At 49.0% G+C, this 26742-nt stretch overlaps 1 protein-coding gene across 2 annotated transcripts in view; it reads left to right on the top strand.

The window, feature by feature from the left end:
• The first annotated feature begins 3106 nt into the window (after positions 1–3106).
• Positions 3107–26742, top strand: part of OLFM2 (olfactomedin 2) — a 73192-nt gene continuing 49556 nt past the window's right edge. Inside the window, exon 1 of one of the 2 annotated variants that reach the window (XM_065932539.1) lies at positions 3107–3236. In XM_065932539.1, the coding sequence (XP_065788611.1) occupies positions 3165–3236 (72 nt within the window). In that variant the 5' untranslated portion in view covers positions 3107–3164. Of the gene's footprint in view, positions 3237–21312; positions 21603–26742 lie in introns of those variants that run through there. The other variant, XM_065932535.1, reaches the window with a different exon arrangement.

Genomic DNA, 26742 nt, shown 5'->3' with positions numbered 1-26742 from the left:
TCTTGAGAGTGCCCTGGACAGCAAGGATATCCAACCAGTCAATCCTCAAGGAAATAAATCCTGAATATTCATTGGAAGGACTGATGCTGAAGTTGAAGTTCCAATACTTTGGCCACCTGATGCAAAGAGCCAACTAATTGGAAAAGACCCTGATGGTGGGAAAGATTGAGAGCAGGAGGAGAAGGGGACAACAGAGGATGAGATGGTTGGATGGCATCACTGACTCAGTGGACAGGAGTTTGAGCAAACTCTGGGAGATACTGAAGGACAGGGGTCCTGACGTGCTGCAGTCCAAGGGATCAGAAAGAGTCGGACATGACTGAGTGGCTGAACAACAACAACATAGAGAATAGTAGAGATGATAAATGGGGAGAGACAGAATTCTGATGATAGAACAGAATCCCTGGATGCACCCATGCCTGCATTCCATTACCTCTGGATTTTTTTTTTTTCCAGTTATGTGAGATAATAGATAGTCTTTACTGTTTAAGACAGTTCAAGTTGTCTTACTCCTACTTGCTATCAAAGGAGCACTGAATAATATATGGTGGGATTAGCAAGAGCAAAGGCATGGATAGACATGCATGGCTTAAGTTCATTTATTCATTAAATTATTCTTGATCATCTTGTCCATGTCAGGCCCTGTGCAGAGTAAAGGAAAACAAAGGCCTGGACTTTTTCTTCTTCTAGCTGGACACATAGATGGGTCATAGGTGAGGAAAGCTAATGGACCCAACAACACCTGATGAGAGTTGGCAGGGATCCACTGCTCACCTACTCCACCTCTGCACACTGTGGCAAGCCGACTGCCAGTGCCAGACCCCAAGCCACCTGGCCCAACAGTTTTGTTGTACAGGGTCCTTGAGAAGCTGATCTCTTTTCAACGCTGGTGCTCACTTCTGACCACTACACTAACCACAGAGGAAGGCAGACACCACGCTCATCATAGCATTGACCATGGTGCTGATCTTGAAGCTGACGACGGTACAGCCAGGACCCTGAGCATGACACTGATCACAGTAAAACCTGATCGTGATTTTGATGGTAGCATGGCCAGGGTGTCCCAAGCTAGGTCAGAACCCTGACCACAGCATGACCAGGACAGTGATCGTGACTCTGAGCACAACACAGCCAGGAAGCTGACCACCACACTGACCATAGCACAGTTAAGACCAGTAGAGACCACAGTACTGACTGTAATGCTGACCCCAGTAGAACCAGGATGCTGATGGCAGCACAGATCACAGTTTAACAGGACACTGACTACAGCGTGATCAGGACACTGAAATTGGCCACCGAACACAGCTGTTGAATGTATTGGTCAGGGTCCAGTCAGAAAAACAGAGTTCACACCATATGATAGTTCAAGAGCAAGAATATGGGGATTTAGTAACAGAGATGGCAGTTAAGCTTTAAGAGGAAATAGGAGAAAGTGATTCTACTCAGGAGTAGCAAGCTACCACCTCCAAGCGCTGAAGCAGCAAAGGGAGGAGGGGGTTACCAGGGTGATGTCCACCTGGCAGGAGCTGAATGAACCATGGTGAGGACTCCCGATGGCGCTGATGTCCAAACTGACAACGTACAATCAGGACACTGAGTATGACCTTGACTGCAGTATGACCTGATCATAATTTTAATATATCCTTCATTGTAGTAATGCCCTCTGGGAATTGAGCGCTGGCTAGGTGCTTTCTTTATGCATGAATCACAAAGTCCCCAACAACTCAAGAGGAAACAGTTCTCCCAAGAGAACGAAAGCTCTTTGCCTGGCATTGCATGGCCGAGAAGGGACAGACCAGGGTGAACCCAGGCTTTATCATATAACAAGCTCTTTCTCCTTGCTTTAGGGGCTTCCCTGGTGGCTCAGAGGTTAAAGCGTTTGCCTCCAAAGCGTCCTCTCCAATGAGACTGGGGTTCGATCCCTGGGTTGGGAAGATCCCCTGGAGAAGGAAATGGCAACCCACTCCAGTATTCTTGCCTGGAGAATCCCATGGTCGGAGGAGCCTGGGAGGCTACAGTCTACAGGGTCGCAAAGAGTCGGACAAGACTGAGCGACTTTACTTCTCCTTGCTTGACAAAAACATCCATAACTTGTTATCTGTCCCGCACAGTAGGATCAGCAAAATTCCATGCTTCCCCATTCCCAATATTTATTATTGATTCCTCTATAACCTGACTGGCTTGCTCCCTCACTACCCCTCCCCCCAAAAAAGCCATAGAGGGACTTTGGAGAGAGAAGATGATTGGGGAAGCCAATGAGGGGGGAGGCAGAGAAAGGATGGAGGCAGGACAAGGACGCCCTTCATATGCAAATAGCTTCGTTTGGAGGTGGCGTTAACACTGATTCTCTTAGGATTCTAGTCTCTTGTCTTGGGCCATTGAAATGAGAGGGAGAGACTGTCCCCGGTGTGTTGGGGGAAGGGAGACTGAGCCCGAGGATCCCTGGAGAAGAGGAGGTGAAAACAAGGTTCCCACCAGCTGGACACCCCCTTCGGCCTAGTCTAACAATCTCCCGCCCCTTGTATCTGTCTTCCTTTTTGTCCCCATCTTCCACCCCACCCCTCGCCCCCCATGTCATGGCCGTGACCCCTTCCTACAAAGAAGAGTTTCACAGACCCTGCCTCAGTTTCTCTCTTCACTCCTGACTTCTTTAAACATGAGGCCTCTCAATGTCTCTTCTTTGCTACCAGGCCTTCCTCCTACTACTCCGTCCCTTGATCCCTCTCCCACCCCGCACTGACAACCTAGGAAATGTCCTGGGAGGGGGAAATTGACAGCCACGTGATGGAACCTCACTCCCCCCACCCCCATCTCCATGACCACTCCCTCCATGGCCTTAGGGTTCTGGGTCGCGTCCCTAGCTACCCTCCCCTTCTTCTTTCCATCTTCCATCTTCCTTCCCCCTCTTCCCCACCCCCAGACCCAGCAAGATCCTCCCGAAAACGAGCTGGGGGTTGGGCGGGGGGGCGGAGCCCGCAACAAAGACTCTGAGCGCGCGCGGGGGGCGGGGGTGGGGCGGGATCCCAGCCGCCGGCGAGGCGGGGGAGGCGGCGGCGGAGGGTCGCCCTGGCCGGCGGGCGGGCGGGGTCGCGCCTGGTGGCGGTCCCCGGGCCGAGGCGCCGCTAGGGCGGGCGGGGGACGGGACGCCGGGCCGGGGGCACGTCATGTGGCCGCTCGCGGTCCCGCCGCCGCCGCCGCTGCTGCTGCTGCTACTGTGTTCAGGCCTCGCCGGACAGGTAGGGGCCCGGCGGGCAGGTGCGGGCGTGGAGGGCTCCAGGAGGGGAGGGGGCTCAGGGGGACCCGCAGAAACGGGACTGGGGGCTCCATGGCGCCCCCACCCCGGGGCGGTGAGGCAAGGGGGGTCGCCGCGGGGGAGGGGCTGGGCCATCCACCCTGGCTTTGGGAATAAGAAGGGAAGCTTTAAATTCCGCTTCAAAGCATCCTAGGTTTGGGGGACCACCTGACTCCAGCTTCGGGCTTCTCAACCTCTCGGTGACCCGGAGCCCACACCCGCCATCTCGCTCGAGCTTAGTGGGGTTGTGGGAGGGGACTTCAGGGGGGTTTGGGCATTACTTGTCCTTCACTCCCCCCAGCAGAGCCCCCCACTCCTCGCCAGCACCCCAGTGGGGGCAGGGGGTGGGACTCACATGTGTGTGACTGATGGGGATGTGTGTGAGGTGCTGGAGGGGTGCTGGGTAAACGTGGGTGCCTTTGTGTACGGTTGGGTGTGACTGAGAGTTTGTGTGTGTGGCTGTGCAGGTGTGGGGCTGGCTGTGCGTGAGTCGGGGCGGGATTGGGAGAGGGTGTGTGTACGTGAGGCAGAGTCTGAGTGTCACAGCTGGAAGCGGTGACTTGAAGGGCTGTTGTGACAGTGTGAGGCTTGTGAGTCTGTGACCCGGAGTTGTGTATCTGTGTGTGACTGGCAGAGTGACAGCAAGTGAGGTCTGTGTTAATCCCAGTGGTATTTGGGCAGCTGCGACCGTGTGTAAAGGACTGTGTGTGTCAGTGTCCCCGTGACTCTGTCCATCTGCCTGGGTGTTCTACAAAACGTGTGTGACCAAGTGTGTGGCTGTGTGGGAGCTTTGGGTAACTGTCATTCTGTGCCCAAGTCATTCTAAAAAGGGTGTGTGTGTGGCAAGGACTGTGTGTGCAGACGTGTATATCCGTGTGTGCGTCTGCACTGCACACTCCATGCTTTCATGGAAGCATGTCTCATCTCCATGCTCCCTCACCTCTTGAGCAGGCTTTGCAAAATGAGGGGTGGTCCCAGCTTTCTAATGCTATTGGGAAACCTCTTTCCTCCTCCATCTTGGGAGTGGGAGCCCCCTAAGTTCTCATCTTTAGAAGCTCAGAAGGAAGCTGGAATCCAAAATAATAGAATAATAATTAGGATAACAGCTAACACTTATTAAATGCTTATTATGTGCTGGGCACTGTTTCAAGCACACAGAATGAACTAAGGCATTTAATCAGCAATTAATGGGTGCTCATGTTACCTCACTTTACAGATGGGGAAACCAAGGCACTGGAAAGTTAGGGCACTTGCTTAAGCTCAGACAGTTAGGGTGTGGCAGAGCTAGGACTGAACCAAGGCGGTCTGGCTCCTGAACCCACACATTTACCATCTTGTTAAATCCACTCCATGGGTGTGGACAGTGCCTCTGTAGACACTAGAAGAGTTTCTGGGTAGAAACTCAGAGGAAGAACAGTCCTGGTACCATCTCTTTTGTGATCAAGAGAAGAAAGAGGGACTTCCCTGACAGTCCAGTGGTTAGGACTCTGTACTGTCACTACTGAGGGCCCAGGTTCAATCCCTGGTGGGGGAAATAAGATCCCACAAGATGCACGGTGTTGCAAAAAAAAAAAAAAAAAAAAAAAAAAAAACAGAGAGAGAGACAGAGGGAAGAAGGAAATCAGACTCCTGTGCCCACCCTGGGGGCCTGGGGACTTTGGGAGGGATGGAGATCAGACTCTAGGTAGAAGGATTTCCGGCCCACAGAGGACCTCAGGAGGCCCCCTCCCTCACTGTTTCCCCATCACAGTATCCGAGTACTGACTGGGATGGGGAGTATGCCTAGTACCAGGTGTCAGGCTGCACTCTATAGGTGCTCGATTGATACATGAATCCCAAAGAAGTAAAGAAAGTCAGCTGAGTGAGACAAGAAACCAAAAGATGCCTACACTCAAGAGAAGGGTGGATAAAAATGCACCAGGAGGGAAGTTGAATTGGGTTTCCAAAAAGGATCCTTGGAACCACCATCTGGGGACTCTTCCCACACCCCTGCTAACCTTTAGGAAACTCTAGATTTCCTGTCCTGTGGCCAAGATTGTCTAGGGGTGCGGGAGAGTGCAGTGAGAGGTGCTGTTGGGTGACCCCAGAGGAGAGTGGGAGATGCTTGGGGGCGGGGCTCACATGAAGATTTATGGAGGAGGAGCTAAATGAGGCTATTTGGGGGCGGGACTAAACTGAGTCCGTGGAGGCGGGGCTAAATGGTGGATGGGGCGGAGCTTAGCTGGGGTAGTCAGTTGGGGTTGCTGGTCGGGTCCTACCACTAGCTACAGTGGGCGCCACCGTGTTGTGTATCCCAGCTTGCCCACCCAGCCTAGCGCCCCAGGGAAGAGAGAAGTCTGGAAAATGGACACTCTGTCCCCTCTGAGTCTCCTCCATTGTTTCCCAGAACTTCCTCCTCCATCATTGATGGGCCCTGGGCTCCACCAGGGGTCCTTTCTGGAAATCATGCATTTGTCCATTCAGTCAACAGATATGATGAAGCACTGGAGATATAGCCCTGAACCAAGTCATCAAGTCCCTGCCCTCCTGGGGCAGACCTTGTAGTAGGAGAGACAGATGAAAACTGAATAAATATATGATACAGTGTGAACAACTAAATCAATATATAATACAGTGCAAGTGGTATGAAGAATAATTAAACAGGGTAAAGGGGGTTAAGGGCTTCCCTTGTGGCTTAGTGGTAAAGAGTCCACCTGCCAAGCAGAGATGCAGGTTCTATCCCTGGGTGGGGAAGATCTCCCGGAGAAGGAAATGGCAACCCACTCCAGTATTCTTGCCTGGAAAATCCCATGGACAGAGGAGCCTGATGGGCTATAGTCCTTGGCGTCACAAAAGAGTCAAAAATTACTTAGTGACTAAACAACAAAGGTGGTTAAAGAATGATGGTGGTGGGGGGGAGCTGTTTTAGCAGATGTGATAGAGACGGTGTCTCTAAGGAGGTGGTATTTGAGGCTCCCTGAGAAGGTGAGAGAGATGCCTTCTGTGTCCAGGAGGGAAGCTTTCAAAGCAGGAACAGCAAGTGCAAAGGCCCTGAGGCAGGAATAAGCTTGGAGTGTTTGAGGAGCAGCAAGAAGGCTGGTGTGGCTAGAGAGAAGTGAGTGAAGGGGAAGTGGAGGGGGAGATGAGGCCAGGGAAGCCAAGAGGGACCAGACCAAGTGGAAACTTGTGGGCTGTGGATGGGAGCTTGGATTTTACCCTGAGAATAGGAACATAACACATGTCAGAGGAGTTGTCCATCCATCCAGGGTCTGGAGCTACCAGAGAGCTTGATAGCTTCAAGGCGCACCATCTTTACTATTGGAAAGATGCTCCCTTCCTGACCACTGGGAAGTCCTCTTTCAGATCTAGCTACATTGGGATTTCCCTGGTATTCTAGTGGTTAAGAATGTACCTGCCAACGCAGGGGACACCGATTCAATCCCTGGGCTGGGAAGATGCCACATGCCATGGAGGGCTACTAAGCCTCAGTGTGCCTCAGTTACTGAGCCTGCATGCCCTAGAGTCTGTTCTCTGCAACAAGAGGAGCCACTGTAATGAGAAGCCATTGAAGCTTATACTGCATGCCTCAGGGCCTTTGCACATGTCATTCCCTCTGCCTGGGACACTGTTTCCCTAGGTAGCTACTCAACTTCCTCCCTCCCCTTCTGCTTAAATGTCACCTCCTCTGAGAGCTCTGACTCTGTGCTATTTTTCTTGATAGGCTTTGTCACTAGATTTCCAGGATTTGTTTTATTCACTTATTGGGCTTCCTAGGTGGCTCCGTGGTAAAGAATCTGCCTGCCATGCAGAAGACATGGGTTCAGTCCCTGGGTCGGGAGGATCCCCTGGAGAAGGAAATGGCAACCCACTCCAGTGTTCTTGCTTGGGGAATCCCACGGACAGAGGAGCCTGTCAGGCTACAGTCCATGAGGTCACAAAGAGTCGGCCATGACTTAGAGACTAAACAACAACAAATTATTGTTTCTCTCCCCCTAGAGGGGCAACTGATCGGGTCCGATGATCTGTTGTATCAGTGTTTACAGCAGAGCCTGGCACGCAGTAGGATCTCAAAAAAAATCTGTGGAATGAATGGATCAGTCCCTCCTCCTCCTCCCCCCACAGAGTCTCTTTCTTTCTCAAACAGTGGGACTCTTGTGCCAAGGGAAGGTCAGGGAAACAACCCTCCCCTTGGGCTATCCCATACCCATTTCAAGTCAACCGTTTGCTCCTGGATCGCAGGCATTAGGAAAACTCATCTTCATCTGTGCCTAAAAATTCCAGCACTCCAGGGCACCACTATTTAGGATTAAGATGCTGTTCCCCCAGGGCTCCATTAGAAAATGTAAATGTTTCGGGTGGAGGGAAGTAAAAGGAAATCTCGAGGACTCCCAGATAATTAAGTGAATTGGACGTTTTCTTCCTAAGGGGTTGCTGCTGAGCTCAAGCTGAAGGAGCTGGGGCGACATCTAGTGGTAGAATGAGGCTTGCGCAGAGACTGTGTGTGTCCCGTTGACTCTGGTGAGGATGTGCAGGCAGATGCCCTTGGCGGGGGTGTGTCAATCAGAGTCCTGGTTAGGGTGTGAGACAGGTAAGGCACTCGCCTTGGGTGCAAAATTGAAGGAGGTGCCAATAGCTTCAGAAACCAATGTTTTTGAAAAAGATTTATTTTTATTTTTTGGCTGTGGTGGGTCTTCACTGCTGTACGCAGGCTTTCTCTAGTTGAGGCGAGAGAGGGGTCTACTCTTCGTTCAGGTGCTCGGGCTTCTCATTGTGGTGGCTTCTCTTGCTGCGGAGCACAGGCGGGCTTCAGTAATTGAAGCCTGTGGGTTCAGTAGTTGTGGCGCAGGGACTTAGTTCTCCGTGGTATGTGGGATCTTCTTGCACCAGGGATCGAACCAGTGTCCCTTGCATTGCAAGGCAGATTCTTAACCACTGGGATACCTGGGAAGCCCCCAAGATAAATATGTTAATGCAATATTTTGAGAAAATCAAAATCAATGTAAAAAAAAAAACAAACCATGATGAACAAAATAACAAAATTTTAAATAAAGGCAGGATCCAACACTGCTTTTGCATGACTCACTTCAGTCTAGCCCTGCCCCAATAGTACTGTGTCTGTAGTGTCCATGCACATATGTGTGTATGTTTAGGAACCATGTACTTGGCATTGGTCCAACTGGGCACCAGGACACACGTGTGCCATATTCACACCTATGGGTATATAGACCCAGTGATTCTGTGTCCATGCAGGTTGACCACATGGATGTGTGTAGATTTCTCATGATCTCAGCAGCTGGTGTTAGCAATGACTCTGTGTCCCCAGAATTTGGTGGCCAGTGCCTGGGAAGCAGCGACTGGCAGTTTTCACTTATCCATGCATTCATGTATTCATTTAGAAAGCATGCATTGTGAGTCTTCCATATTTTGAGCCTTATACCAGACACTGAGGCTGGGTGACTGTTTGAGCTCTCAAGGAGTGAGATGGAAGATTTAACTTCTTTCAAGTTGAGTCTGGCTGTGTTGGGGAGAAGGGCAATGTGGCAGGGGCAGGAAACTTTGTTTGCATTTTTCCAGGAATTCTGAGAACATTGACTTATCTTCACTTCCAGAACAGAAGCCTGGTCTGTCTCACAACCCCATCCATTCAGAGTGTTAGTTGCTCAGTTGTGTTCAATTCTTTGCGACCCCATGGACTGTAGCTCTATCTCTGGGGCTTCCCAGGCAAGAATACTGGAATGGGTAACCATTCCCTTCTCCAGGGGATCTTCCTGATCCCTGGACCAAACCCAGGTCCCCTGCATTGCAGGCAGATTCTTTACCATCTGAGCCACTGGGGAAGCCCTCATCCATTCAGAGCTCAGCCACAAATCAAGGAGAAACCAGAAGGAGCAGAGAGGAGTCAGAATAGGTTCCATGAAGTCTGTGCGGAGAAATTGACTTGTGTTGCTTCTGGGAAATTCAGTAGGTTCTCAGTGCTGGTTTACTCTTAAAAAAAAAATACGTGTTACTATTTTTAAAAAATAAATTTTATTTATTTTTAATTAATTAATTTATTTTTGGTTGTGCTGGGTCGTTGTTGCTCTGGGGCTTTTATATAGTTGCGATGAACGGGGGCTACTCTCGAGTTGCGGTGTGCAGGCGTCTCATTGTGGTGGCTTCTCTTGTTGCAGAACACGGGCTCTAGGGCGCTTGGGCATCGGTACTTGTGGCATACCAGCTCAGTAGTTGTGGCTCCTGGGCTCTCATTTTAAGGTGTGTAAGGCTCTTCATTGTGGCCTCAATTTGCATTTCATTAAGTGATGTTGGAAAAAGAAGAATTAGTGATGTTGAGCATCTTTTCATGTGTTTGTTTGCCTTCTTTGGAGAAATGTCTAGTCAAGATTTTTGTCCATTTTCAAAAAATTGGGATGTCTGCTTTTTTGTTGTTTAAATACAAGGTTTTTAAAGCCAGGAATGAGACATGGTTGGATTTGTAAGAGGGAGGGATCCTTTGGTTGTAACTTGGAAGACAGGCCAGCATAGGGAGAGTAAAGGTATGAAAACAGAATTATTATAAGAGTTAACAAAACCGGAGGCAAGTTGGTGGCAGCCATGCGTAGAGCAGGACCAACATTTAGGGGGCAGGGGGAATGTACCTCTCATTGTATAGTGTCCAAAGTCCTCAGCCAGGCCTACTGGATCTTTTGGAGTCTTCTCTTGGAATTCTGAACCAGGCAGGAAAGCAGACATGGCAAGACAGAGAATTCCAGGGAGAAAATGCTTCAATACCATTTCTAAACACTTGCTGTAACCAAGCAAATACAAAAAACAACTCAAGGCAGGCACAGGCTAGAAGATTAACACCATGTGTGTTCTGAGGAATGCAAAGCTGTGTACGTGTGGACAGAAATTCATGCCTTTCCTCTGTGTGAATGAAATATGGAAGCCAACACGGTCCCTTCGACAGAGGCCACTTGGCTTCTTGTAAAGGACACTGAGTTTTGCTTGGTTTATGTTTTCTAGCTTTTCTATTGGACATTCTAGCATTTTTACCTGCTGCACATCAAACAGAAATGACACTTACGTTTTATACTTGGTTGCTGTCAAGTTGCTAAGTCGTGACCGACTCTTTAGGACTCTATGGACTGTAGCCCGCCAGGCTCCTCTGTCCATGGGATTCCCCAGGCAGGAAAACTGGAGTGGGTTGTCTTCTTTCTCCAGGGGATCTTCCCAGAGCAGAGACTGAACCCGGCTCTCCCGCACTGGCAGGCAGATTCTTCACCACTGAGCCACCTGGGAAACCTCTTTATGCTTGGTACTTTAGTTCATACTTTTGAGTGAACTTCCTTCTTGACATAAAACATATCTACAAAGAGGTATGCAAATCATAACAGTGCTCTTTAGAAATTGTCTTAAAGTGACATAATGTGCTCGGTACTGGGTTGAGAAACAGAACTTGGTAAGAATCCGGAGCCCCCCGATGCCTCTTTTAAGTTGCCATCTGCACTTTCACATTCCCCAGCCACCTAGAGCAACCACTGAGCTGGCGTCTCTCACTATGCACTGGTTTGACCTGCTTTTCAACTTAATGAAGTCACTAAATATATAGTTTTTGGTGCCTAGTTTCTTTTGCTCAGCATAATGCTCGTCAGATTCCTCCATATTATTGTTTTGTTGTAGATTGCTTGTTTCTATTGCTTTGTGGGGTTCCATTGTGTGAATACATCGAGTGTGATATATCCATTCTACTGTTTCTCGGCATTTGGGTTGGTGAAGTTTGTGGCTGACATGAACATTCTTAAATAAACACTCTGACGCATACCTTTAGTGATGCTTGTTTGTATTTCTGTTGGGTGTATATATACAGTAGATTCTCTTTTTTCGAAGTGATTATGTTCTATAAAGAATTAGTGAAGACTGAATGCTGTGAATACTGAGTCATCACGGGATTAGATTCCTGCAAGGCTCTGGTCACATTTTTGTTTACCAAACAATATGCAAACCCCTTTTATGAATGTTGGTGTTGAAAAATGCTTTATTTAATATATGTTGCTGATTCATTGGCATCAAACTCATGGCCAAAGGCATTCTTTTTTAAAAACTTAGTTAAATTAATTTATTTGGTCTTAGCTGTGGCTCGCGGGATCTTGTGTCATGTGGGATCTTTCCTTGCGGTGCATGGACTTTATCTAGTTGTGTCTCTAGGGTTCAGTAGTTGCGGCAAGGGGGCTCTCTAGTTCTGGTGCACAGGCTCCAGAGCATGTTAGCAGTTACAACGCTCAGGCTTAGTTACTCCTCAGCATATGCGATCTTAGTTCCCCCAACCAGGGCTCGAACCTGCATCCCCTGCATTGCAAGGCAGATTCTTAACCACTGGACCACCAACTGAGTCCCCCAAGACACTCTTGAGCAAAGCTTGTCAATGAGCCCTATTTTCTCTCAAAGACACTTTACAACCTTCTTTTGCCTAGAACACTAGACAGAACTTAGCACTGTGCATGTGGTCCCTTAAAACAGCGAGATCACCAATAAAATACACGAGAATGTGAAAATTTCAGTATCAAGTAGACTGTGAGAAAGAACGTTGTTTGCAGTTACGAGAACTGAAACAAGAGGCCCACAGCATGGCTGCATTGGATCTCCATTGGGAACCTGCGTGTCAGTGACGCATTTTTGCTACCCTGTGAACGTCCATGGACCACCACAAAAGCTCCAGGAGGATTGATTTTGGGGTTACGGATAAATTGTAGTGAGTAGGTGAGTTTGACAACATGGAACCCACAGATAGTGAGACTCAAGTATGTATACGTAGGAGAAGGACTGCTGGGTCATAGGGGAGGAATATGGGCTTCCCAGGTGGCTCAGCGGTAAAGAAGCTGCCTGCCAATATAGGAGATGCAGGAGACACAAGTTTGATCCCTGGATCAGTAAGATCCCCTGGAATAGGAAATGGCAAGCTACTCCAGTATTTTTGCCTGGAGAATCCCATGGACAGAAGAGCCTGGTGGTCTACAGCCCCTGGGATCACAGAGAGTCAGATATGACTTAGTAACTGAACACATACACAGGGGAGGAATATATTGAACTTGAGGAGGTAAGTGTCAAACAGTCTTCAAAAGTTTAAAAGACTCTTCAAAGAGTTTACCAATTTATTGTCCCACTGGTAGTGTCTGAGCATTCCAGTTGCTCTACATCATTACCAACACTTGGTGTTGTCTTTCTGTTTCACTTTAGACATTCTGATGAGTATATAGTGGTTTCACATTTTGGGTTTAATTTACATTTCATGATGACTAATAATATTTAAATACCGTTTCACATGTTTATTGACCCCTTGAGTATTCCCTTTTGTGAAATGCCTTTTCAAGTCTTTTGCCCATTTTGCTATTAGGCTGTCTGCCTTTTTCTTATTAATTTGTAAGAATATGTGTTTTGTGTACATCCAAGTGTTGTATCTGTATTTCTGTTTCTCATATAAATTAAAATTAGGATATCAGTTCTTTGCTGGGCATAGGATTGCAAATATCTTCTACTGTGTAGCTTGTCTTTTTATTCTCTAATGTCTTCGATAAATAGAATTTAATTTGAATGTAGTTTATTTCTTACTATGGCATGTTCTTTTTTTTTTTTTTTTTTTTTAACAAATGAACTTCAATTATTCTTGGCTGTGCTGGGTCCTCCTTGTGCTGCTTCTCTGGTTGCAGCTTGCAGGCTTAGTTGCCCCTCAGTATGTGGGATCTTAGTTCCTTGACTAAGGACCAAATCCACGTCCCATGCTTCGGAAGGATAATTCTTAACCATTGGACTAACCAGGGAAGTCGTGAATGTAGTTTAAATAATAATGTTTTCCCTTCAAGGTTAGTGCTTGTTGGTGTCCTGTTTTAGAAATCTTTGCCCACCCCCCAGTAATGAAGATATTCTTCTATATTTACTTAAAATACTCATTGTTTATCTCTCACATTTAGATGTAAAAATTCACCCGGAACTGATTTTTGTATATGACATGAGGTACAGATCCACATTTATTCTTTCCCCTTTGAATAGGGCCGAATGACCCAGGAACAGGCCCCAGAGTCTGGGCTAGATTCCAGGGGGTCTTGGAAAAATTTCTTAGCATCTCTGTGCCACTATTTCCTCATTTAAAAAATTGGAATTGTAACCCTGTCTACTTCATATTGGTATTCTGAGGGTAAATGAGTTACTACACATACACTGCTACAAATGGTGCCTAGCTCATGATGTTGTTGTTGTTGTTCAGCTGCTCAGTTGTGTCCAGCTCTTTGCAACTCCATGGACTGCTGCACGCCAGGCTTCCCTGTCCTTCACTATCTCTCAGAGTTTGCTCAAATTCATGTCCATTGGTTGGTGATGCTATCTAACCATCTTAGCCTCTTCTGTCCCCTTCTCCTCTTGCCTTCAATCTTCCCCAGCATCAGAGTCTTTTCCAATGAGTTGGCTATTCACATCAGGTGGCCAAAGTACTGGAGATTCAGCATTAGTCCTTCCAATGAATATCCAGAGTGGATTTCCTTTAGGATCAAGTGGTTTGATCTCCTTGCTGTCCAAAGGACTCTCACAAGTCTTCTCCAGCACCACGATTTGAAAGCATCAATTCTTCAGTGCTCAGCCTCCTTTATGATCCAACTCTCACATACATACATGATTACTGGAAAAACCATAGCTTTGACTATATGAACCTTTGTTGGCAAAATAATGTCTCTGCTTTTTAATACACTGTCTAGGTTTGTCATAGCTTTCCTTCCAAGGAAAGCTCATGCTGCTGCTGCTGCTGCTGCTAAGTTGCTTCAGTCGTGTCCGACTCTGTGCGACCCCATAGACAGCAGCCCACCAGGCTCCCCCATCCCTGGGATTCTCCAGGCAAGAACACTGGAGTGGGCCGCCATTTCCTTCTCCAATGCATGAAATTGAAAAGTGAAAGTGAAGTCACTCAGTCGTGTCTGACGCTTCGAGACCCCATGGACTGCAGCCTAACAGGCTCCTCCACCCATGGGATTTTCCAGGCAAGAGTACTGGAGTGGGGTGTCATTGCCTGCTCATGATAAGTACTCAATAAACCTTAGCAGTTATTGTTACTGTTTCTGACAGTTACAAACTTTTTTTCCTCCTGATAATTTTCAGGTCAGGGAAAAAAGATTTCTTCTCATGGCTCCTGGTATGTTCAGGTTGCTGTAATAGAATAACATCAATTAGGTGGCTTATAAACAACAGAAATCTATTTCAGTTCTGGAGTTGGGGAAGTCCCAGATCGAAGTGAAAGTGCTGGTAGGTTTGGTGTCTGGTGAGGACCAGTTTCTTGGTGTCTTCTCACTGTGTCCTCATGGTGGAAGGGAGAGGGAGCTCTCTGGGGTCTCTGTATAAGGGCGCTAATCCCGTACAGGAGGGCTCCACCCTCAGGACCTAATCACCTCCCAAAGACTTCACCTCTAGACTCCATCACATTGAAGGCTAGCTTTCAGCATGTGAATTTGGAAGGAGTAGGGGGCTACTGACATTCAATCTGTAGCACTCCCCAGCACGATGTTTAGAGCGGTGATGGTGACAGTGAAAAAGGGACACTTTCTGGAGATACTTCTACATCAATTTCAGCTGGCATTGGTGACAATATGAATGGAGGAGTAGGGACAGAGAAAGAACACAGGAGGGGCATAATTGATAGTTTCTGACTGTGGGTACATCTGGGCCGGGACCAGGGCAAGCAAGAAATCTAGGATGTAGAATTTAAGGAAGGGACTTCCTTGGTGGCCCAGTGTAAGACTCCGTGCTTCTACCGCAGGGGTTGTGGGTCCAGTTCCTGGTTGGGGAATTAAGACCTCACATGCTGCAAAAAAAAAAAAAAAAAAAAATTTAAGGAAGAACTCAGTACAGGGTTCCTTGTGGGAGGAAGCTTTCAGGGAATGTTTAGGGATGGTCCCCCTTTTAAACAGTTTTTTTGAGGTATAATTTACATATCATTGGTCTTCTCTGGTGGCTCAGACAGTTAAGAATCCACCTGCAATGCAGGAGACTTGGGTTTGATCCCTGGGTTGGGAAGATCCCCTGGAGAGGGAAATGGCAACCCACTCCACTATTCTTGCCTGGAGAATCCCATGGACAGAGGAGCCCAGCGGGCTACAGTCCATGGGGTTGCAAAGAGTCTGACACAACTGAGCGACTTTCATTTTCACTTTGTATACCATTACATCCACCTAACTGTGCAACTCAATGACTTTTAGTAAATTTTCAAAGTTGTGCAAACATCATCCCAATCTAGTTTGAGGACATTTATATCACTTGCAAAAGATCCCTCACACCTGTTCGCAGTTCATTCCCACCCATCCCATTTCAGACAATCACTACTCTAATTTCTTTGTCTCTATATTGGCCTTTTCTGGACATTTTGTGTAAATAGAAGTCATACAAGATGTGGCCTTTTGTATCTGATTTCTTTCACTTAGCAAAATATGTTTAAGGTTCACCCATGTTGAAGCATAGATCAGTCGTTTGTTCCTTATTATTCTTTTTAAACATTTATTTAGTTTTGGTTGTGCTGTGAGGTCTTTTCTCTAGCTGCGTTGAATGGGGGCTACCGTTTGTTGCTGTGTGCAGGCTTTCACTGCAGTGGCTTCTCTTGTTGTGAAGCACTGACTCTAGGGTGCTCAGGGCCTGTGGGCTCAGTAGTCGAGGCTCTAGAGCACCGATGCAATAGTTGTGGCACAGGCTTAATTGCTCTGCCACATGTGGGAACTTCCTGGATCAAAGGGTCAAAGCCATGTCTCTTGCATTGGCAGGCGGATTCTTGACCACTGAGCCACAGTGGTATGGATGTATTCACCAGTTGTATGGATGTACCACAGTGTATGGTACCACAGTACCACCAGTGATGAGCGTTTGAATTGTTTCATTGTGAGCAATGCTGTTATGAATATTCATATGCAAGTCTTTCCGTGGACATATACTTTCATTTCTCTTGAGTGGATGGAATTGTTGAGTCTTATGGTCAGTTTCTGTTTAACATTTTAAGAAACTGCTAAATTGCTTCTCAAAGTAGTTGCAATAGTTTTTTATTTTTTAAATTAATTTTTGGCTCGCTGCACTGGGTCTTTGTTGCTACGCATGGGTTTTCTGTAGTTGCAGTGAGCAGAGGCTACTCTTGGTTGCGGTGCAGGGGCTTCTCGCTGAGGTAGCTTCTCTTGTTGAGGAGCCGGGACTCTAGAGCGCAGCTTCAAGTTGTGGCGCATGCGCTTAGTTGCTCTGCGGCATGTAGGATCTTCCCGGATCAGGGATCGAACCCATGTTCCCTTCATTGGCAGGTGGATTCTTACCCACTGGACCATCAGAGAAGTCTGCAACATTTTATATTTCCACTAGCAAGAGGTTTTGGTCTCTTCACATCATCACCAGCACCTGCTTCTGCCTGTCTTTTTGATTGAGGTTTTTTTCTGGTGGATGTCATATGTGATTAGTCCTGTGAAAGACACAGGTGGAGATGTGCATGGAGGAGATGAGCATAGGAATTTGAGCTCTCGGTGGGGATATGGCCTGTAGAAATACCTTTGGGAGTCTCAGTTGTAGATTCAGTCAGTTCAATCATTCTTGAGCACCTGTGCATGCATGCGTGTGTGCTCAGTCGCTTCAGTGGTGTCCAACTTCTTGAGACCCTTTGGATTGTAGCTCACCAGGCTTCTCTGACCATGGGATTTCCCAGGCACGAATACTGGAGTGGGTTGCCGTGCCTTCCTCCAGGGCATCTTCCTGACCCAGGGATTGAACTCGTGTCTCCTGCATTGCGGGCAGATTCTTTATCTACTGAGCCACCCAGGAAGCCCCTTGAGCACCTACTATATGCCAAGCACTATCCTAAGCTGTAAGGATGCAGCTGTGGAAAACACAGGCATGTAGGAGCCCTTGTGAAGCTGAAAGTCTAGTGGAAGAGACAGACCAGAAACAAATAAAAGTACAATACAATGTCACATGGTGATAGATATTGTTAAAAAAAAAAAAAAAGTAGAGCAGAGTAAGTGACAGACAGGTGGTAGTGGTTCTGGTGGGTGCTTTCAGAGATGAGGTGGCCAGGGGAGGTCTTTGAGGATACAATGGTCAGATCATTCAGAGTCCAGGCAGTGAAACAAACCACTCTAGGTGTTTCAAAGAGAGGAAATGTATTAATAATATAGAGAATTAGTTTGTCGCGAAATGAAAGAGTTGAGAAGCCACTCTGATGGAATGATCAGGGAATCCAGGAATAAGCCACAGCACAAAGCTACTGGAGGGACAAGACAAAAGGGGGGTGTGATGAGGAAGAGGCTCGTGTGTGGGAGCTGGGATCATGGGATCATAAGAGAAGGTATGGCCACTGTCAGAATGCACACTCCCACCCTAAGCAGAGAGAGAAAGAAGAAATACCCTGGCCTCTCCCTTCCTCCTCACTCTGCAGTCTCCCTCCAGTGCCTCTCATCGGGTGGGACTAACAGGAAGCCAGGGTACCAGAGAACCTGGGAAATGGAGTTTTCTGGAGAAAGGTAGGGTATGGCCCTGACCTACACAGTGATAGCCCAGGAATATAAGTGAAATAAAGGAATAAACCTTGGACATCCAGTGGTTATGATTCTGCGCTTCCACTGTAGAGGGTGTAGATTCAATCACTGGTCAGGAAACTAAGATCCCTCATGCCAGGCGGCATGGCCAAATAAATAAATAAATACAGTTAGGGACGTCCCTAGCGGTCCAGTGGTGATAAAACTCTGACTTCCAATGTAGTAAGCCCGGGTTCAATCCCTGGTTGGGGAACTGAGGTCCCACATGCCATTTGTCCCACATGTTTAGTCATTCAGTTGTGTCCAACTCATTGTGACCCCATGGACTGTAGCCTGCCTGGCACCTCTGTGCATGGGGATTTCCCAGGCAAGAATACTGGAATGGGTTGCCATTTCCTTCTCCAGGGGATCTTCCCAACCCAGGGATCGAACCTGGGTCTTGAACATTGCAGGCGGACTCTACCATCTGAGCCAACAGGGAAGCTCTCACATATCATGGTACAGCCAAAATAAATAAATACAGTAAAAAAAAAAAAAAAAAAAAAAAAAGAACAAAGAACGTGTCTATCTCTGTTAATAGTGAAGACAGCAAGTGCAAAGATCCTGAGGTGGGAATGTGCTGAATGGAACCAAAAGTGAGTGTGATGGATGGGCCTAGCACAGAATACAGAATGACAAGGGCTAGGAACGTAGGACAAAGCCCCAGGAGACATTTAGGAAGAAGGCAGGGGACAGTGATGGTGCAGCATTGAATTCAAAGGACAAATGACTTTCGAGAAGAAGGGGATGATCCATGAGGGCTTACCTGTGAGAGTGACTAAATGAGGCTGTGGGATGAACAAATTTGTAGGGTCACTGGTTCTTTAGTGAGAGGATTGTGGGAAGCATACAGGAAATGGGAGGTGAGGAGCAGAGACAGCAAGTGTAGATATGAGTGTAGCCCACTCCTTCAAGGAGTTTGGCTGGGAGGAGCTAGTGCAGTTTCCTACATCACCAACAGTTAGTGAATGAGAGCATCATCCTGTCCCAAATTCTCTAAACCTGGAGGGCTTGGAGCCCAGTGGCTTGGGGATCTGAAATCAGACCCACCTAGGTTCAAATTCTGGGCTCGAATTTATCTCCTGGCTCCTCTCTGAGTGGTTTCCTCTCTTGTAAATAGGGAAGATGCTGTACTTTTCATGGGAGAATTCACCCAGTACTCAGCAAGTGTATTTGCAAAGTGTTCAGCACTCCTAAATGCAAGCTGTAGTACAAGTAGGCAAAGAGACATCTCATTTTTCTAAAGCTCATTATCAGTTGCAGATAATAACAATGTCAGCTATTTATGAAACACGATGTCCCAGACACGCAGCAAAGTGCTTTACAAGCACCATCTCTGCCCAACCTACTCTGCTGCAACCTGCACACTGGTGTCTTTCCTGTTCCTTAAACACTTGCTTCTGTCTCAGGGCCTTTGCACTTGCTCTGCTTCCTGCCTGGAGCTCTTCCTTCAGATAGCCAAATGACTCCCTCCTTCACTTTCTTCAGGTCTCTGCTCAAATGTCACTTTTCCCAACCACCTCGATGAAAGTTTTACTCTCCTACTTAGTCCATATGCCCCTTCCTCTCCACCCCCATTTGTTGTCTGTCTGATCCTATTGTGTTGTTCAGTCACTCAGTCTTGTCCAGCTCCCTGTGACCCCATGGACTGCAATACACCAGGCTAACCTGTCCATCACCAACTCCGGGAGCTTGCTCAGACTCATGTCCATTGAGTCGGTGATGCCATCCAACCATCTCATCCTCTGTCATCCTCTTCTCCTCCTGCCTTCAGTCTTTCCCAGCATCAGGGTCTTTTCCAATGAGTCGACTCTTCACATCAGGTGGCCAAAAGTATGGGAGCTTCAGCTTCAGCATCAGTCCTTCCAATGAATATTCAGGGTTGATCTCCTTTAGGATTGACTGGTTTGCTCTCCTTGCAGTCCAAGGGACTCTCAAGAATCTTCTCCAACACCACAGTTTGAAGGCATTAGTTCTTTGGCGCTCAGACTTCTTCATGGTCCAGCATGTGTACATGTGTACATGACTACTGGAAAAACCATAGCTTTGACTAGAAGGACCTTTGTCGGCTATAGAATGTTCATCTCCACAAAGGCAGGGCTTTTTAAATCTGTTGTTCATGGTGCTTGGGACATAGTAGATACTCAATAAATTTTTTGCTTGATTGTCAGGACAGCGGAGCCATTTACAGGCGTTAGGTCCTTGGGTCCTTGCAACCATTCACTTTGCAGATGAGGAAACTGAGGCAGAGAGCGGTCATTGCTGGAGGTCACATAGGGGCAGAACCTGCCTCTCCGGATCGTTAAGCTCAGAAAAAGAAGGATTGTTCAAGACCCCCACCGCCTCTACCCCCCATGCCCAGCGCTTCTCCCGAGGGCGGTGAGCGGCCACTACCCAGGAAAGGCCTGAGTCATCGCCGCCTCCAGACGGCGGCGGCCGCGGGCTGAAGGCGACGGTGGCGGCGGCCACGCGAGGTGATGCGGGGACGCCAGGAGGGGGCGTGAGTGCAGGGAAAACAGAGGAAATTAAAACCGGCCGGGCTCTCCTCCTGGCGGCCTGGCCGCCCCCGCCGCCGACTGGTGCGTGGGTGGAAAGTGGGGAGCACTGCATTTCCCCCTCCTTCGAAGGGGCGGGCCCGGGAGCTGGTCTCTGGGGTCTGGAGGAGGGTCCGAAGCCTCAGTTCCCCGCCCCCACCTTAAGTTCAAGTTGTGAGTGGAGACCCGCCTGGGAGTTGTCTGCAAAAGGCTAGTTCCTGTCTCTGCCGTCGGGGGTGGCCATGCCGCCCCTTGGAGTCATGTGGGGGGGGGGTCCTCCTGCTGCAAAAGTGACCCCATTCCCGAACCTTCATCCGTGTAATCACATCTATTGGTCTCGGACGCGCCACTCTAGGCTTCTCTCGTCCGAAAACGACCAAGTGGTCCGCAGAGTGGTCCTGGTACCGAGGTGCCCCTTCCCCAAGGAAAAGAGACCCTTGGCCTTCCCATTCAAGGGAGCGCACCAGAGTCCCCCCACCCCATGCCTGGGCTCCCAGTTTTTAGGGAGCCGGAGTCGGTGTCCTAGCACTAGGTGGATGGGGACTTGTGACTCCGGCCCTCCCTTCCACCCGCCAGCTTTGGATGGTCGGGGTGGGGCACCCGGGGGTCTAAGAGAGGGGCTGTGCGTGGAGAGTGGCCCGGGAATACCTCACTGGGGTTGGCGGGGCTGCGGGGGGGCTGGGGGCGGGGACACCGCTGGGGGCGGGGCCGGGATGCCGCGGCAGTGGGGGTGGGGCAGGTGGGGAAGGCCGCCGGAGGGGGCCCCTCGCGGGATGGGTGGGTCCCGCGCGGAGCGGGGTGGCCAGGCGCAGGGGGGTGTAGTCCGGGCGGCCCCCGCCCCCTGCCGGGCTCCGGGCCGGAGCCGTGACGTCACGGCGGCTGGAAGTGCCCGGCGCGGAGGCGCGGGAGGGGGTGCGGGGGGGGCCGAGGCGGCGCTTTATAAGCGGAGCCCCGCCGGGCGCGCAGAGCCGCAGCCCGCGTCCCCGAGCCCCCCGGCCGGCCTGGCCCCGGCCCGGCCCCCAGCTCGCGCTCGCGTCCCCTGGGGCGACTGGGCTGCGAGGGACCGAGCGCCAGGCGGCGGGCGGCCGCGGGGCATGAGGCGGGGGCGCGATGTCGGTGCCGCTGCTGAAGATCGGGGCCGTGCTCAGCACCATGGCCATGGTCACTAACTGGATGTCGCAGACGCTGCCCTCGCTCGTGGGGCTCAACGGCACAGTGTCCCGCGCGGGCGCCTCCGAGAAAATCGTGAGTGGCCGCCGCGCAGGGGGCGCTCCCGAGGGGGGGGCGTGGTGCCCTAGCCGCCGCCGCAGCCCCCAGGGGCCCCCGCCCCCCTGCTTCCCCGCGCGCCCGACCCCGGGGGCGCCCTCCCCGGGCTAGGGGCTGGACGCCGAGGCGGAGGCGCCCTGGGACCCCCGCCACCTCCGCGGCGCCTTTATTATTGTTATGATTATTTCTTAGGCTTAATGTGCAGTGTCCGAGTGGCAACAAGGTACTAGGCTCGCTCCGGCCCCGGGGCGCAGGCGGCAAGGGCTGCGGAATTGAGCCTGGTCCGGGCTGAGTGGGGCGAAGAGGGAGGGTAGATTCGGGGGTCTGGGAGGAACCCAGCCTCTGAATGGGGAAATCTCGGGGTCTCAGAGCGTCTCCACTGTCACAATCTCTCCCTGCTCGTGTCTTGATGTCTCTGAGTAGTCCCGTCTGTCTATCAGTCTGTCTGTCTCGCTCCCTCTCTTCTGGCTTTGTCTCTCTCTGTTTCCCTGTCTCTCTCTGTCTCCTTGATTTCTTTTTCCTCTGGTTTGTCTCTGTTTCCCCTCTCTGTGTGTCTCTGTTGAGCTGTCTCTGACTTGGTGTTTCTTTTTTTCTGCCTCTCCTTTCCTCTCCCCTGTGCAACCTCGCCCCCGGCCCCCCAGCCTCTCCCTTCTGATAACCTGTCTCACCATGTGCTGAAACCCTAGGAGGCAGATGGGGGTCTCAGACTCCTGGGGAGGGGAGTGTGGGGAGCAGGGCCTGGGGCTCTGTGCTGCCTCCAGAAAGTCCAGGTTTGCTGCCTTCCCCATACCATCCTATCCCCTTCTATCATCTTCATCCTCTAGCTTCCCAAGTCATAGAATTTGGCTGGGGGTGGGGGGCGCGACGAGAGAAGGCAGGATGTGTGTGTGTGTGGGGGGGGCTCCTTCAGGGTTAATAATGGTGGTCTTGGTATCCTGGGAAGACATTCTCCTGGACAAATTTCCCTCAGGCTCCTCTAGGTATGCCCCATACCCCTCATTCCTTCTCCTCTTCAGTCTGGTTTTGGGACTCCTCCCAGTATCTGGATCTGGGATTCATGGGGTCTCCCTCTCCTGCCTGACAGTCCCCCAGCTTCATCAGCTCCCCTCTTGAGCCGCCAGTGGCCACCACCCTGAAAGGAAAGAGGTCTTTGCTCCCAAGGGTTGCATGCAAGTAGAGGCAAAGTGCCATGTCTTGCGTTCAGGCTTCATCAGCCCCTGGAGGGAATTGTCACTCGGCTTGGCCCAGGTGAGGGCTTTCAGTCTGAATCTGCAGAAAGTCGGTGTGTGAAACAATGTCTTTCTGTGTCAGTCACATCAAGCAATGTCCTGGTGTATCTATCCATGCGTGGGTTTTGGTGTGTGTATGGGGGCGTGTGTGAGTGGAGGTTATGAGAAAGTTCATGTGCTTTGCTGGCATTAGGACACAGATGTGTCTGCCTGTATGTAAGGGTGCATTCCAGACTGAGTGGGTGTGTCCCTGGGTACTCACTGTGTCTGGGTGTGGATGTGTCTAAGTGTGTATCTGCAGTTGCATGTCCCTGACTGTGGGTTTGCATGTATGTAATTGCATGTGTGCATATGTTTGCCTACATGACTCTGAGACAGACTTCTTGCTGTTACCTTTGGGGTTGGGAGGGGGGGAGATGCTGTCGCATTGAAATCAGAAGCCGGATTATTCCACTCCCTTACCATCTAAAAAGTGTGAGTCAGTGTAAATGTGTGCTTGTATCATGTACAGCATATGGGTAATGTCTGGAGAATGTGTACATAAGTGTGTAACAGCATGTCTCTGAATTATGACTGTGTGTGTAAATATGTCTTTGCAGATATGTACATGTGCATATAAATGTGGACATGTCTGTCTTTAGAAGTGCATGCATGTATGTTCAAGTGTTTATCTACGAATGGTGTGTGTGTCTAGTTTGTATGTGTGTGGGTGGGTTCCTGTGTGTGTTAATTTTTCTGTAAGTGTGAGGGTGTGTGTGGTCTGATGTGGTCTTCACTCTATCCTATCTGTAGCTGACAGGACCTTGATCCAATGCTTCCATGAAGTTACCTGCTAAAAGCTAATAGTTCTCCCATCCTTGATCCCCACCCCCATCCCTCAATCTCACTCAGCCTTGCTCGAAGAGCTCTATGGAGTGAGATGCCAAGGAACTCAGGGTAGGACCTAGAAGGGGACTGTGACATGAGAGTGCTCTAGAAAGGGTCTTGGGAGTCTGTAGACATAAGTTGAAATGCAGACTTTCCCCCGACTTGCTCTGTGACTTGCACTCCGGGCCAGTGACATGACCACTGTAGGCAGAAATTTCCTCATCTATAAAATGGGAATGATAATTTCTACCTAACAGAACTGTTGTGGGTAAGAGGTCTATCATCCAGGTCTTCATCCATCCGTCCTTTCATCTATCTATCCACCCAACTATCTTTATACTCATTGGTTCATCTACCCATACATCTGTCCACTCACCTATCCATCCATTCATTCATCCAGCCAACCATCCTCCCACCCATTCATCTCTTCATCCTTCCATTTGTCTCTCCATCCATCTATCTTTCCAGTCACCTATTATTCATTATCTGTCTCTTAATCAATTCTTCCATGTATCCATCCTTCCATCCATTCATCTCTTTTGTTTATTCGGTAAAATTATCGAGTACTTTATTTATGTCAAGTGTGTGTATGCTTGAAAATCCCAGTTCAGTCCCTGACATTGTAGATGCTCAGTGGCAGGACTCTGAGTCAGATGAATCTGGGTTTGAATTCTGGTCCTACAAGTTACCAGTCTTATGACCTTGGGGAAAATTATTTAATCTATCTAAGCTCCAATATCCTTATTCATCAAGGAGAGTCCCCACTAAACCACAGGATCCATGAGGGCATCTGTGTTTTACTCATTATTGAAACCTAAGACCTGATGTATAGTAAGCCTACAACAAGTATTTGTCAAGTGGCTGAATCAACAATTGCATCTTCATAAGGATTCCACCTTCAAATAAAAACAAATGGCTAGGTTCAGTAAGGAGAGGTTTCTCTGTTTGCCATTACAGCCAAGCACATAATAGACATGGAACAAATATTTGTCAAGTGTCTGAATCATTAATCCACCTTCATAAGGACTGAGGAACAAATGAAAGGCACAGAGTAGGTGTTTAATAGGGAAGAGTTGTAGGAAGGTGCATAGCAGCAGCATGGTTAAGCTGAGGGGTTCAGGAACCCGGAGAGTGAGAATTCCTGGTCCTGAAGCAGACAGTTGGATGCTGGTGCTTGACTTTAAAAAGGGTCTCTTGGAGGATGGGATGAGCCCAGATCCTCTGGCCATTCTTCACCTCCCTGATCTGATCCAGAGAAACAGCTTAGCATTCTAAGAGATTCTGAGAGATACTGTTACAAACCATCTCTGGAAGAGAGGGGGAGGGGGAACTGCCTCTGCTACTACCTTTGGCCAACTCCCAGCCATAAACCATCCCTGTGGAATGGGAGCCTTCAGCGGAAATGGTTTCTCACCTGGGGGTCATAAATTCAGAACCAGACTAAGCACTGTCAGCCCCATTGCCAGCGGCTGCCGTCATTACAGGGCCTGAAGTGAGTTACCTGCATCTTATATGTTATGCCCTTGTCCATCCCCTCCTCCTTGAGGGATGGAGGGAAGGAAGGGGAGATGAAGGAGGAATATTCTGTTTGGGGAGGACCCTTTTCCTCCTGGGAGAAACAGGGACGGTCTGGCAGCTATCAGCAAGAGGCTTTCTGAGGACTTCCCAGTAAGAACCAAAGTTTGGAATCCTTGTCTTTTCTTGATGGTTTTCAGTGGGGAAAGGACCCTAATACTCAGTCAGTTGAGGCAAGGAAGGGCTGTAGCAAGTGGCCTCACTACTCCATGGTTTAACACAGCATTGGTTTATTCTGTGCTTGCCCTATGCATCCATGTTGTCTGGTGAGCTCTGTCCGTGGTAGGCACCTGGAATGAGGGAGGCTATGGTGACAGGATCGTTGAAACGGGGACAGCAAGGCACAGCATAGCCCCTCTCCCTACCTCCTAAAGCTTTCCCCTGGAACCCCCATGTTACTTCTGCTCACAGTTCATTGGCCAGCACAAGTCACATGGCATGCCTAACTCCAAAGCGGGTGAGACAGGAGGTCCTACTATGACCTGGAACAGAGAGAAGTGGCCAAATATTTATGAACAAACCCTAAACATGGCTGTATACTACTGATCCCTCCTCCTCTTATTCTATAACAAGAATTCTCTTACAGATTCTTTCCATTCATTCAATCATTCAACAAACATTTATTGAGCATCTATTCCGTGCCAGGCACTCTTCCAAGTGGCAGGGATATGACCATGAACAAAACAGATATCTTGTCCTGGTGGAACTGACATTCTAGGGCAGGAAGGGGGACAAAAAGATAAGTGCACAGATAAACTGATAATACATACATAGTGATACAGGGCTTCCCCCATAACTCAGTGGTAGAGAATCTGACTGCAATGCAGGAGATGCCGGGTTCAGTCCCTGGGTTGGGAAGATCTCCTGGATGATGGCATGGCAACCGGTATTCTTGCCTGGAGAATCCCATGGACAGAAGAGCCTGGTGGGCTACAGTCTGTGGGGTCAAAAAGGGTTGGACACAACTAAAGCGACTGAGCTCACACACACACACACACACACACACACACAGTGATAAATGTGTTGTGAAGAAGCATAGAGCAGTATAAGAGGAGTGAAGAGTCTTGGGGAGACTATTTTAGATTGAGTAGATGTCTCTGAGGAGGTGACATTTGAACAGAGATCTGAAGGAAGTAAGTGGAGGTAACAGCAAATGCAAAGGCCCTGAGGTGGGAATTTGTTGGACATTTTGGAGTGATGGTGAGGAAACCAGTGTGGCTGAAGCAGAGTAAGTGAAGGGGGAAGCGAGAAGAAATGAGGGCAGGGAGGTGGTGGGAGCCACATCATGTTTGGGGGAGAGAGACTTGCAAGGATTTTAGATTTAACTTGCAACTTGTTGCACATTATCTGTCTTCCTTTCATGCTTTCCTTTTCAGCATTGCACTTTTTAAATCAATTTATTTATTTATTTTTGGCTGTGCCTTGGTCTCCATTGCTGCACTTGGGCT

This window comes from Muntiacus reevesi, chromosome 1 (genome assembly GCF_963930625.1).
Source record: "Muntiacus reevesi chromosome 1, mMunRee1.1, whole genome shotgun sequence".
NCBI lineage: Eukaryota > Metazoa > Chordata > Mammalia > Artiodactyla > Cervidae > Muntiacus > Muntiacus reevesi.
Note: the sequence above shows the minus strand (reverse complement) of the source record. Positions and strands in the feature narration are given on the sequence as shown.